At 36.3% G+C, this 14,661-nt stretch overlaps 1 protein-coding gene across 7 annotated transcripts in view; it reads left to right on the plus strand.

Annotated features, from left to right (window-relative positions):
• MAPK8 (mitogen-activated protein kinase 8) overlaps positions 1-13,787 on the plus strand; it is a 49,890-nt gene extending 36,103 nt beyond the window's left edge. For 2 of the 7 annotated variants that reach the window (XM_049810066.1, XM_049810067.1), the window contains exons 7-12: positions 3,707-3,778; positions 5,767-5,949; positions 6,801-6,925; positions 7,904-7,967; positions 9,899-9,976; positions 10,980-13,787. In XM_049810066.1, the coding sequence (XP_049666023.1) occupies positions 3,707-3,778; positions 5,767-5,949; positions 6,801-6,925; positions 7,904-7,967; positions 9,899-9,976; positions 10,980-11,125 (668 nt within the window). In that variant the 3' untranslated portion in view covers positions 11,126-13,787. The other 5 variants (XM_049810063.1, XM_049810068.1, XM_049810070.1 and 2 more) reach the window with 5 other exon arrangements.
• The last annotated feature ends 874 nt before the right edge of the window (positions 13,788-14,661 follow it).

Here is a 14,661-nt window from a genome sequence, read left to right on the forward strand (position 1 = left end):
TATACAAGCCGGGAAGAATAGCTTCTATCGGTGTTGACAATGAAAGAAGCCCGCTCAAAGGAATGAGGATAGATCTTTTTTGCAAGGCTGTGGTTTTTATTTCTGTTTGGATCATTACTGTACATGAGAGGATGTACGTTCCTTCAAAAGGCCTCCATGGTTGGCTATTTTTCCCATAACGTAGAAGTCAGAGATTGAGTGGAGCAAGGTTAAAGTTATTTTTTTTTAATTGCTAAAGTTTTGTAGAAAGCATATATATAAGTTTGTCATTCTCTTTTTTTCCCCAAGACTTTACATTGGCCAGTTAAGAGACACTAGATAAAGGAACCTAAAGCTGTAGTCTTAGTTGTGCAGCTGCTTCACAGAAGGAATTGATACAATGGAAATCACAAGTTTTCTGACTTTGCTTGCCCAGTTTACATTTTTCTCTTAAATACTAAGTAATTTTGAATTGCAGAAGTGGGAAACATTCTTTCCACGAAAATGTTGCTTAGGTTATTACTGGAGTTAAATAGATTGTGTTCTAGAGCACCCTGTTGTGCTAATGACAATCCGGTTCCTTAAGCAAGCATGAATTGTGTTGTGCGGCAGAATATGAATAAAAAATTATTTTCATATGAAAAACTATCGCGTCTTCCCAAAGTCAAATATATAGTCATTGAGTTGAAAATGACACTTCTGGAGAATGTAAAAGTAAATCTGTGGGCTGGGTCAGAAGACAATTTGCATTTCCATATGTACTGTTGTCATTAAAAAGCTATTTACATAAACTGTTACTCTTCTCAATCACTGCCTGATGAGTTCTTCATTGTGGAGCTCCCCTGACGGGGAGGCAGTTATCAAGAATGTGCTTGCAGTAAGAACCATGGGCTGTCTAGGATCCTCACCTTGTTAGCATTGATGCCTATTTTAGACTTTTAAACACATAGTTAAATTAAAAGTTACCTTACTTAGTTTTGAGTTAAATATTGAAAATTGGCAGCTAACTAATGGTTAACATCAACATTTATTTTAATTGAAGAGTCATCTGGCAGCTTTATGTCATTTCGGTGCCCTGCTGAACTTAATGTGGGAGGATTGCAATATCTTTTGATGACTGAGATATGTACTGCAGAGTAGTATTCTTTTGGTACTATACTACGCACATATGAAATCTTTAATTGTTTTAAACTAGCAAAGATCCCAGACAAACTGATTATAGAGTTAACTATTACATAGGTTTTAATACGGAAGGAGATGAAGCACATTTGAGTATACTACATTAAGAAACCAGGTGTTGCAAACTCAGAACTGAAGGACACCAAAACTGTTTGTGCACACATAGCTTAACATATTGAGATTTATGTGCAGTTAGGTGCATGATTATCAGGAAGGAAGCACTGAAAAGCAAGGAAAGCCCCAGACCATCTGAAAAAACTACTTTTAACTTTCCTAGTATGTACAGTGGGTTTGAACTTCATTTTCACTTGGTATTTTTTCTCTTAGAATTATGGAAAATAGTAAGTTCACTCCAAACGGGGTTTTCGAGAATCAAATACATTCTGTATGACAAGCAGTAGATTTTTAAAAAGATTTTTTTTTAAATCTGCAATGAGATTTTACTCAGGCTTCTATAGAAGTATTCACAGGAGCAGTCCTCAGTGTACAAGTTAGTCTAGCTTCATAAAAAAGTTAGAGACCTGTAAAATACAGGTTTTGTTTGATTAATGAAAGCAGCAAACCAAAACACCCCCAAAAGTCACAAGTTTGGTTTTGTAGGGTGACCAGGAGAATGGTTTCCAATGTTTTTCTTTGCCTCTGATGTAATTTGTCGGCTGAGGCGTGAAGGTAAGTCACTGACTTGTGTTATTTCTATTCCCAGACTTCTCCATCAAGTTATAGGTGTCGTTTTTATCATGTTGGACACAAACTAATTACAACAGATTTGGGTATATTTTAGTTTGTGATGGCAGCAGATTGTTTTGCAGGTGAAAAAAGTCAGCATTCAGAATTTTATTTTAAATGTCAAATGCAAAACTTGGCTTCAAATCTTTGGGTCTTTAAGCCAAAGAATATATACTTTTCTTAAGTATTTAAAAAGAGTTTTTAAAGAAAAACCACCACTAATCATGAAATGTTGACAATCATTTTTTAAATGAACCAGGCCCTTAATTTTGACCTATTAATATGTACAACTATGATCTCCTATCATATGATTTAGATACTATTTTAGAGGAACCTGTAGATAAGGGGGAAGGAATATTTTCAGTAAGCAGCAATATTGTTTGCTTGACATTGTTGAGCTCCTTCAGAACCTTTACATGTGATTTTTAGTATGCAATTGTTCTCATTTAAATCCACTTCTTGTCTGCTTAATTGAAATTCCAGTGTCATGTTTGACATAAAAGTATTCATAATAATACAGTTACATTATTATGACTTCGAGAAAACTTTTGCAGACAGAGTTAACAGTATCTCTGTAAGCAACCATTAAAGAAATCGGCATACCTGTAAAAAAAGTAAACTTGTGCATCTTTGAGTACGTCTTCTGAGCAATTTATTTTAAGGCTATGTAGAAAATGTGTATTTCATACAAAAACAATTTGCTTTTGAGTTTTTCTTCTGTGTGAGATGTTATTTCAGCATAACTGAAGAAATATTTTTAAACAAATAATTTTAACTGAAAATCTTTTAGGAGCATACTGATATTGTCATTAACTGATCCTCTAAAATTCTAAGTGATCTTCTACTGATTGTGTTTGCTTTTTATTTAACGAGAGAGAGATGCATGGTAATCTGATTTATAAGAAATACTTGATGGCACATTTTAATTCCTATGTAATAACCAATTCTCCTCCTAAAAGTGCAAACTATTTAGATACACAATCTGTTTAAAGGTCAGTTTATTTTGCTACTTTTAAAGTTATTCCTACAACTACAATGGAATTACTTTCAAGAAATAAAGTGATCTTTGGTGCTCTGATCTAGTCTATTGCCAGAGGTAGCTTTGCAAGCCTCAGAGCTTGCAGAAGGGCTTTACTCTGCTTGATTCGTGTGTCTCTCTCTGCTCTAGCTCTTGCTCTAGCCCTTTGTTAAACAAAAGGATGTTTTTCTGCCTTGTATTTGAGACAGTTAAAAGCTAATCCTTATATACGGTGTATTTTAAAGTGTTTTCATTGATTACTGTAAAGACTTGCTCTTCTTCCTGTGCTGTCTCTGCAGTTTATAGGATGCAGTCATGTTATGCTTCTTTTAATTTTAAATGACCGTTTGCTTTGCTTTTCCTTCTTTTTGTGCTACAAACATAGTGGATTTATGGTCTGTGGGGTGCATTATGGGCGAAATGGTTTGCCACAAAATCCTCTTTCCAGGAAGGGACTGTATCCTTGTGCTGCTGCAGCAGGTTGAATTAGTTAGGAAGTGATTAACCTTTTTATTGATGTTGTGTCATGCAAATGCATATTGTACAAGTTTGGGTTTTTTTTATTAAATGAACATGGATTTTTCTTGTGATAAAAAAAAATTAAGAACTTCATTTATATTCAGGCTGCACCTAGCAGTAGGACATAGTCTCTGCTGGTCCTGTAGTTAGCACACATTCACCTTCACTCATTTTCATTACACACGCTTTTTATAGTCACTTCATGTGTGTGTGTGTCTAGATATTTTTATTTACTTTATTTTAATAACTATCTTTTATGTTAATATCATTGCATTTTGTTTTCAGTTGACATTTGGTCAGTTGGGTGCATCATGGGAGAAATGATCAAAGGTGGTGTTTTATTTCCTGGTACAGATCGTATCCTTACCTTTGGCCTAGGATGTAGTTGTAAAAGGTCAAAAGATACTGCAGCAATATAGTTCCAGATTAAGGTGGTTCTAATCTTTAAACTACTGGTTTTAAACTGCCTTTTCAAAATACAATTTGTAAGTTCGTTATTTTGGTTCCAGGAAGCTGCAAAAATGTCTAGAGTTATACCATTTAAAGCAAAACCACAACACAGCATTAATGTGTATGACTGCCTCTAGAGATTAATACTAAGCAAGATGAACAAAATACCACTTGGGCAAACAGGCTTCTTTTTTCCTTTTTCCTTTTTTTCCTCTTTTTTCTGTTTCCAATTTAATAAAGTGTCTATCCATTGCTTTTGGATGTTGTCACGTTTAAGACAGATTTGTTTTGTTTTCTTTAGATGGTGTTTTACTGGTTCACATGCATTGATTTTTGCTTTGGAGATCATTTTTATATAATAACTTACTAATCTTTTTTAGTACCTGAGCATGTTAGCAGTTATTAGTCTTTATGTTTTGTAGGAAATGTTTAGAAAAAATTCCTAACCGGCTTCATTAGTTACACTCTGGGGTTTTATATTTTTGTATGCAGAAATGATCCTGCAAACAGCTTTCAGAAACATCTGGCACTTCTGTCTTTCTATTCCATGAATGGCTCAGTGGTATCTGTATGGATTGTCCTGTGAGCAATACTTTAGACAAAGGGTCTGCTCCATGCAAATAGAACTGAAACCTCTGGATCATTGCTGAAATTAGTAGATCGAATTGGAGCTTGGCATCTTATTTCTTTTACTAGTAGTTACACTCTGGTTTTTTAGATGCCATCAGAAATCTTTCCTGCTTTTGCTGCAGGTTAACTGTTTAATAATTGATACAGTACCATTTAGGGGTGCAGATTGGGTGAAGATTTTGAGGCACAGTGAGGAGATCCAGGGCATCCTTACTTTCACGCAGCTCTGTCATTGCATGAGCTGCGCCATGCTTAGCTTTATACATCTGGTTTGATAGTATGGCTTTTCAATTTAGGCTCAGTGCCATATGTGTAAATACTTTTTTTTCCAAGGCCTCTACTAAAGCACTGTAGAGCTTGCAAATCCTTAAATAGAGGTCTGCTGTTAAGTTGTAAGAACATAAGAGGGGGCCTGCTACATCTGAGTGAAGGTTTAGGTAGCCCAGTATCCAGTCTTTGGTGGTAGCCGAAAAAAAAAAGTTGGGGAGGATACATGAATGAGATAAGCATATATAAAATTTTTTATCTGAGGTCTCTCCTAGTATCTAACCATCTTCAGCTAGGAATTCCTGAGCCAAACGTTGCTTTTTTTTATTCAGTAAAATGTACTAAATTATTCTGCTGTGAATTGGTCAATCTCCCCTTTACCTTATGTAAACCTTAAGTTTCTCAAGTGTCCTTGAAACTCTTTAACTTCTGCATTCAAGTCTCTGACAAAGTTGTCATTGACCTGTGTGGGCTAAGATTTCATCCTGCGTGTGCCCACTGGTGCTCAGTGTTGCATGTCGTTAGTGAGAGATCACTAACTTGGGACGGTCCGGGACTGGGCTGAGGTATCAAGATGAGAACGAAGGACAAAGCACCTACACAGGGTAATCCTCACAAGTGCCTTGGTGATGTGTAGTAGCTTGACTACTGTGAAATACGTGTTCAGATCAGGAAGCGAGTTCTTCTCCAGAACCCAAACAATACCTTTATTTAAATTCATTTAATACATTTTGTGAGTCTTTCTCTTGTTTCTCAGAATTATATCTTTTGCTAATTAATTATGATTTTGAGTAAAATATGTGTTGCCTTGACTATGCTATCATCAAAGTCTTGCTTTGTTTCACTGTTTTCTCTAAGAAGGTAGTCCGAATTAATGATGAACTTGATATTTAATTATATTTTCTATGTTTTCTCTCTGTTGGTTATTTCATGTGGTTTTAACATAAATTTCTAGCTGAAAATTAGACACAGTGTTTTTCTTAGCTACATAACCTTAGATATTGATCAATGGAATAAAGTTATAGAGCAGCTAGGAACACCATGCCCTGAATTTATGAAGAAATTACAGCCTACAGTCCGAACGTATGTGGAGAACAGACCTAAATATGCTGGATATAGTTTTGAAAAACTCTTTCCAGATGTCCTTTTCCCAGCTGACTCTGAACACAATAAGCTTAAAGGTAAGGTCTATCTTCTGTGTGCTGTATACTTTAAAAGTTTTAAAACTGTGATATATTGAACAGAAATGTATCTTGGTTTTGTTCACTATAAAATCATCCCACTAAGGATTTAAGTATTACAGTATTTCTATCATGGGAGTGGATGAACGTGCTGGTGTGTGCCTACCTCCACTTTCTCACTTCTCTGAAACTGCTCCTATTCTGGGGATATCTTTATAAAGAAAAGTGAATAAATATATATATATATATATATACACACACACACACCTCTCAATCACAGATGCCAGCATGATTTAGAGAAGAGTGGGGGGACAGTGGAATAGAAGTTATGTGGACAGAGCAGATCTTCTTTCTCCAGGGGTGAAAATGAAGGTTTTATATTCATAAAACATATATATCCTGTAGTTACTGAGTAACTTACTGGTTCTAAGTGTCACCTACTCAGTGAAGTCGCAGACTTATATTTTCTGTGGCTAACAGTTTGTGGCAGTTTTTCCCCCCTAAACTGTAAGAGGGGGGGTAGTAGGTGTTTGCCCACTGCTATTCCAGACAAGGCTGTACTGCCAACTGAGTTATATGTCACATCAGGATGTCACACCAAGGGGCTGAAAAATGTATAGTGAAATATGTGCAACCCCTTTCCCACCTGTGTTAACTCTCTTCAATTCCCGCCCCCTTCACCCCCCCGCATCAAATGGACCACTTTCCTAAACCCCAAATTATGTGAGGATTGCACAGATATTAAACTGGAATTTGTTTACTCCAGCTCTTCTCTTCTTATGAGCTTTGAAATACTGTATTATGTGCCCTATATATGGAACTAGTCTAAATGGAAAATTTCACTTTTGCAGCCAGTCAAGCAAGGGATTTGTTATCAAAAATGCTGGTTATAGATGCTTCTAAAAGAATTTCTGTGGATGAAGCCTTGCAGCACCCGTACATCAATGTTTGGTATGATCCATCAGAAGCAGAAGCTGTAAGTTCTTGGTTTAGGTCTCTGATTAGGAAGGTACTGTACTAAAGCAAATGTGTTGTGATGCTTGATATAACTGCTGAAAGAGGATTATTGCATGATCTACATATTTCACTAGAAGCTTAACTGAGCCGTAATCATTTTTATTGACATTGATAGACATATTTATTAGAAACGGTATTAGGAGGGGGCACAAACTGAAGTACTATATGTCTGTGTATGTGTGTGTTCATATATAATTGCATGTAATCTCCTGGACATATAGTAGTGTATCTAAAATCTTTTCTATGGGGTTCTAATTTATTGAGTTTCAGTTGTTTCAGTGTGGTTTGATTGCCCTTGATAGGATTCTGAGGTATTTACTCCTGGGCAAGAGAAATATTTTCATTAGTTGTAGCAATTGATAGTACTCTTAAACTAGAAAATAAGTGTTTCACCAAAATCTTGAGTACAAGACCTTGAGCTTTCAATTATTAACAATAATGAACATAGGGATTAATGGAAAAGTTTTCTTAAAAAATTAATTTTGGGACAGTTTCAGCTTATGAGAAGTGTCAGTTTTTTAAACGAAAGGTGGTTGGTGATGGCCCACTAAGAATAGAAAAAGATGCTTGATGTAAATGGTGCAATTAGAATTCTGCTGATCTGTAATAGCTAGAGGGAAAACTTAGTAGTTAACAGTAAGTAGATAAAAAGGGCTGCTTGGGGAGGAGACTGCTTCACTTAGGAGCTCTTTTACCAGACTGTTCAGTTTCTATTTTAATTATTACAGTAATGTAAGCAAATCTGTTAATCAGAAGAACTTGAAAACACGTAGCAGCATCTAGAAAGTAGGCCAAGTCCAAGTATGAGAGAATATGTGACCGTGTAAATACAGTCTCGTTAAATCAGGTTCATATTGAATGCTTACTTTAATTTTTCATTTATTCTGGTTTTGTATCCCCTTTGATTGCTTTATCATGAGTTAGTTTTGTTTTTCAGCCTCCACCAAAGATACCAGATAAGCAGTTAGATGAGAGGGAGCACACAATAGAAGAATGGAAAGGTAAGAAGGGCATTTTAAGTATATTAAGGCTTTTAGGAGTAGGCTGGGCCCCAACAATTACTGTTATTAAGGTTCTTCTGAGCAACTTAATAGTATTTACTTAAACTGCTTGGAATGGCAAGGAAATAGATCATTGCTTCACAACATCTTAATTGTTGGGACACTAAAAATTTTCCTGCAAAGGTGCTGATTTAGACCTGTTCATTTCAGTCACCTTTTGCAAACCGTAAGGCAGCATTTTTAGGGAGGGTATCTCTTCTGGACAAACTGCTACAGTTGATAAAGATGGAGGAGTTTGAGCAATGTAAGTCTGAAGCAGAAGCACTAGTCTTCAAGTGAAGAGGGTATTAGCTGTAACTGTACTCTTCTAAATCAAGCAGAGGATTTAAAAGAAGAAGCCATAGGGATTGTTAGTAATGGGTGAGATAGTGAGGTTACAGCTGGTGTGGGAGATGCTGATGGTTATCAGCTGTGGCATCCTGAGAAAGTAGCTGGGGTTGAGGTGTGGGACAGACTGTAGTGTGACATAAGACTTGTACCTTCAAGAGCATAATCTTTAGTGTTCAGTACTGGTTTAGTATCTACATTTCCTGGTCATATATGTGGTGCAAAATGATAAAGTATAAGGGGAATATCTTTGTTACTTGTAAAGCTTGGGCGTTGTTTTGAAATTGCTTCTAAAAGGTGTGGTATTATTGCAGAGGTTCTAGTGCTAAGAAAAAATGCAGATCCGGATTGCTCTGCAGGCTATAAATGTTGCATTTAAGCAAGAATTGAGTGCATTGAGCAATCTAATACTTTGTATTGAAAAGGTCTAGGAAGGGATATTATACCTGTATAAATTTTATCCCCCGAGGGGAAAAAAACACAGAAAATGTTTCATGAATCATTATTGACAGTTCATTGTGTTGGCTGGTAATGGACACAAGTCTGTAAAATCTAGTACTACTATGCTTTTAAGTCGCTTTCCATTAGAAACTTGTGTTTTAATTGTGCAGGCAGAGATAGGAAGAATTGTGGAAATTCTCTTACCATCCTCCTTCCAAGCAAAGTTACTTCCCTTTTGAAGCGGGTGTGCTTGAGGATATTTCAAACAATATGGAGTTTACTTTTGATACTCCCACATTCCTTGAAATTATAATTTTTAAATGTTTTTTTGCTTCCAAACTGTTTGTATGGTGCATTAGTTTGCCAGTGACAGATAAGTAGTATTCTGACAGTCAGCTCTTATGAGTTGCATTTAACATGTTTAGTCCTCTTCTTCTATTGTTACTTCTGTAGATACACAGCTGAAATCTTTTCTGGGTAATAAGTGCCATTAGCCTAGAAGCCTTCTGGCCAGTACACAGGGTATATGATTGATTCATGTTACAAGCACTTCTGGCCTGTTAAAGGATGAGGAACTTCTTTAACTGGAAGATTAATTTGCTGCTTTCATTTGAAGTGGCTACTTATATGCCAATATTGTATTCCATTTCATGGTGATCTGGACCTTTATATGTTGTTGCTGAGGAAATTTAGTGGCAAAATGTGCGTTGGGGGGATGGCAATGCTGTTTGGGCTTGTTCCTACCTGTTTCTTTGAAGACTGCTGATTGAGTTTTATCTGTACCAAAGAAGCCATTGATAAAAAATGAGTGGTCGTTAAGACTTGGTTTAACCTCAGATCCCCAAGCAGCCTGGACCAAAAGTCTTAGAGCAATGTCAATGTGTTCTCGAGAGTGCCAGGCCATTGTAGGTCAAACAGGAAAGAATTTTATGTTTTTATATCACTTGCCAGTTGTTCTGTAGCCTACAACCTATTGTTCAAAACTAATTCTGAAAAGTAATAAGACTATGAAATTTAAATGCACATTTTAATAGGAGATATATTATCGATCCGGTCTTGGGTTTGCAAATTCATTTTTTGCCTTCCCTTCTCTGTGTTTTCAGAGTTGATATACAAGGAAGTCATGGACTTGGAGGAGAGAACCAAGAATGGGGTTATACGTGGACAACCAGCCCCTTTAGGTTGGTTACAATAAAAGCACAGTGCATTAAGTTGTAGATCAGGAGGGAGTAAAGCTGTTCAAGACATCCAAGAGTAACCTAACTCAAAAATATGGCTCTTAAATGACCAATAACATCTTGAATTCTCTTTGAGATATTGCTTATTAGAATGAAATGTATGGGGTTGACATCTCTCTTTTTTTATTAATCTGGTAAACTCCTCTATTACTGTCCCCATGTAACTGATGCTTCATTCATTACAGTCCTCAAGAAACACCTTGGTATGTACTGGTACTCTGTTGCCATAATCTGGTTAGATGTGTAGCTGGTACAGTTTCAAATAAAGCGACAACCACTACTTACATCTATTAAGTAATGAAACAGGATTTCTAGGTTGGAAAATTGTAGAATGCTTTCAGAAACTGTTGCTGAATTTTGGAGCAAAATGTGCCCGTTAACTGACTGTTGATAGGACTCCATTTGCACTGTTGAAAAATGATGGCAAAAGTTGGGCAGCCATTGCTGATTCTGCTCAGAGTTCACTGAAGTCCAGACTCTGAAAAACCATTGCATATCTGAGATTGAAAGTATGTGATGTGGCTGGACACCAGCTATTTCCCAGCTTGAAGCAGGGATCTGATGGGCAAAAAACCCTTCTTCTTTCTTTATCACAATACATAGATATATTCTAGCTTTGGGTCTCAACATTTTGTAGGGTATCTTGGCTCTGGCTTTACGCAGTACTATCTCTGTTTGTGATTTTTAACCTTCAGCCATTGGCATTTACTGTAATTTGACAGGTGTCATGCCATGTCAGTTCTGTGGTTCTTGACATACCATTCATTAAGCCCCACATTAAAGACTTGCGGGTTTTATTTACTTTGACAATGGATTAAGACGCATCTCTTCAAACTTGCCGGAACAGGGGAAAGTAATGACTACTAGGAAGAGACAGACTAATGCAAGTACTGAACCGTGCAACTGTATCTGCAACTGATTTGCTGTTTTGTTTCTCATAGCACAGGTGCAGCAATGATCAATGGCTCTCAACATCCATCTTCATCGTCATCTGTCAATGATGTGTCTTCAATGTCAACAGATCCAACATTGGCCTCTGATACAGACAGCAGTCTAGAAACCTCAGCTGGACCTCTGGGTTGCTGTAGATGACTACTTGGTCTTTTGGGGGGTGGGAGGGGGGTCCTTTTAGTCATTAATAGGGCACCTTTAAAATTTGGTCGTATTTTTGAGTGTTTTTTCAAAAATAATCGTAGAATTCATCATAAAGTGCTGTAATTTTAAACTGTAAGTTGTGTTAAAAGCAGCCACTTTTTTTGCTGTAATTAACTGTAAGATATTAAACCTCATAATTTTTATTGTGGTTTTAAAATCTGCATATTTGCTTTACTATTATGCTGCTGATCTTTTTTTACTGAATTTGTAAGATTTGTTTTATCAAAGCACATATTAATGTTGTGGTCATTACCATATAATGAATTATTTAAGATTTTATAGGTTTTCAATTTTTTAATTAGAATTTATTCCAGATGTTTTGTTCATGATATCCTTCAAAGTTTTATGCTTGGTCATATGTCTGTGTCCAGGTGGAGGGGGAGAGAATTCAGTGCAGCCAGCTGTAGTTTTGGGCATACTGTTGTGGTGCTGGCAGTGAACAAAATCCTCTTTTATTTTGGCCACTTGCCTATAATACTTCAGCAAAAGCAACAATTTATGAATTTTTTTAGAGAAACAGTATACAATCCTTTGCAAAGTAACCTCATCTGAATGGTTTTATGAACTTAAGAAAGCAAAGCATATCTTCAAAGCTGCAGAAATATCTAGCCTAACAAAGTAATGTGATGTTTTCTGCAGACTTGTGGCATGCCAAATCTTGTGATCACCATAAAACACGAGGATACTTCATGAATAATACATTGCAATGCAAATAAACTGTTTACTTCTAGCTTGTAGCCTGTTTTTGTACACACAAAACGAAGTGTATCCGGGATGTCTAGACTGCCGAGAGGGAAAACTAATATGCTGTAGCTATACTTCCATGTAATATGTGATTTGTGGGAGTTTTGTTTCTTACTAGTTTTCTCTACTAAGGTGAGTGATTTTGGGGTAGAAGAGGGAATGATATGAATGCAGTAGGGGCAAAACTTCAGCTATTCTTTCTCCACCAAAAGTAACTGATTGCTAAAAACCATTAAGTGGTAGGAGAACCTCAGGATTTCTGTAGCTAATGCATTAAGTGAGCAATATATGCCATCCAAAGGAGGGAGAAGTAGTGCTGTATAAATTAATATTTATCTCTTTCATTTCACCATGAGACCAGTGTAGCAGAAATCTTAATAATGCTTCATTTTAAGTCATAAATATTCAGTAGTTTTCAACACTGAAGCTCCAGGTTTCAATACGCTTTTTAAACAAAAGATATATTGAAATATATAGAACAGTTACTAAATAGTTATGTAAAATGGTGCTGCTCCTCACAGAAGTATTTTAACTGTTTACATTTTATATTTACAGAATGATTTATGTATAACTGACTTAAGTTTATGTATGAGTTAAACAATCATTCACAATTTATTCCTTTGGAAAATGCAGATTTTTAGTGAAGCTAGGCTGTATAATTGATTGCCTTGTGTAGATGCATATTTTGTGTAGTGAATTAGAATGTGAAGAGGAATTTAAATTAGTAATGCTCACAAAAATGAGCCTTTGAAAATGCAGAAGTCTTGCCAGGCAGAGAGCATAAGCAAATAATATAACTGGCTACAGAGGTCATCCAGGAATGACTGATACTCTTCAGTGTGGTTCCTTCTGCTTGTTGGGTTAAATAGGTATCTTTTTGAAGTTCTAATTGAAAGAAGAAAATTTGTCTTTGTAGTAAGTTTCAGGAAAATAGAAGTGATAGTAATGCTTTCAATATCTAACATGTCTTTTTAAAAAACATACAGGGTTACAAGGAATGGTAATGTCTCAAAGATGACTAAATTGATAACTGCAGTTGTTTTCCTGGCCTGGCTAGACTGCTGGTAAGTGTTATGTGCATATAATTTTGCTTTCCTCACTTATATCTAATATTTCAATATTGCCTTTCTAAACCACATTTGTTAAGGCAATTCTTTTTACAGGATCTTGTCAAATTGTATATTACCTCAGAATAGGCAGGGCATGTTTGGATTCATCTAGCACCGGAACATAGAAAATCTGCTCAAGTTGAACAGAGACCAACAGAACAGTCTATTTTGTAATTTTTTTATCAAAGTTTAAGCTGTGAATTAAGCCAAAATTTTTGGTCATACAACAGTACTCCATTGTTATATAGGGTCAAATGATAGTCAGGTCAACTGAGTGTAATGAAGTTAAGACTGACAAAATCAACTTCTGATGCCTGTAAGTGCTGTTAAGAACAGAATTTGGTAAATGTAATTCCTATTTAAATTTATTTTGGACCCCTCTAGATTGCAGTGGTGATTGAAATATTTTGAAACTTTGAAATCATTTTTGCTATCGCTTTCCAGTGTCCTAAAGAAAAATTGCTTTTAAAATGAATATTGAGTGAAACAGTTACTAGGCTTTTACCACAGTGTGCTATCAATAGTAACTTTGCTGAGTTCATAGCTCTAAGGAGAATTGAGCTTTTCTTCTTTTAAGGTAGGGTTAATGAATGGGCGGGACTGTCCACTGCCACCCATTGCAGTGTGAGTGAGCTATATTTAAAGGCATTATTTCATTAAGGTCAGAGTTTTGCCTGTGGGAACCTAGAGTTCACATCTGGCACCATCTTCACAGCAGTAGTGCTCCCCCCCACGCCCCACCCCCCAGTTGCTTGCATTTTAGGCAAATTAAAGTGATGGCAAATTTCAAAGACAAGAAAATCAGATTCAGTAACCAAATTATCACAACAACATCCTAGTCTTAACTTCCCTTTTTATTTGTTGAAATATAAAAATATTTCAGAGATAGTTGTACACTGCCTTAGATAAGCAAACAAATGGGTAGCTAGACTTCAGCTGTCTTTGTCTATTGTTATGTTGTTAGATCATATGCTATCTAATACACTGTACAATTTTATCCTTAAAAGTACTATTAAGCTTTATTTTCGTCTATGATTCCAAAATCTTCTCATGGCAACAGGCTTCACTAAAGTGCATGCAACTTTCCTATTCTAGGGCCTTTCCAATCCATTCAGAGTTGGTAGGGATTGAATTACAGGGAGCTGTCTGATTTCTTATGTTAGGTGAGGTTAAAAGTTGGGCAGTAATAACGAGATTAATTTCTACCTTCTGTGGTCAGAGATGTGGCAGGCATCAAGGATAGAATAGTTCCTCTTCTTTTGTAGAAGTAGGTTCTTCAAGACTTTGGAATAGAATTGGGGGAGGGAAATTAATACTGTTACTGTATGCTGCATCCTCTGCTCTATGAAGTCTTTTGTTGATGCAAGACAATGGGGTCAGAATTGAGGGGTTTGTGTGTTAGTGCGTGTGTGAGAAGCTGGACTGCCAGAGCAATACCCATCCATTGGACAACTTAGACTGGCCTGACTGACCAGGTCACCTCTGTTGTGTTCTTTCTGCTGAGCTGACCAGACATGGCACTTTTCCCTATGTAGGTGCTGTGTGGCTTGGGTTTTTAGTTTTGAAGAACTTTGCTATGCTATATGCAGTAGTATCTTTCCAGATACGAATTCCAGCTAG

This window comes from Accipiter gentilis, chromosome 9, assembly GCF_929443795.1.
Source record: "Accipiter gentilis chromosome 9, bAccGen1.1, whole genome shotgun sequence".
NCBI lineage: Eukaryota > Metazoa > Chordata > Aves > Accipitriformes > Accipitridae > Astur > Astur gentilis.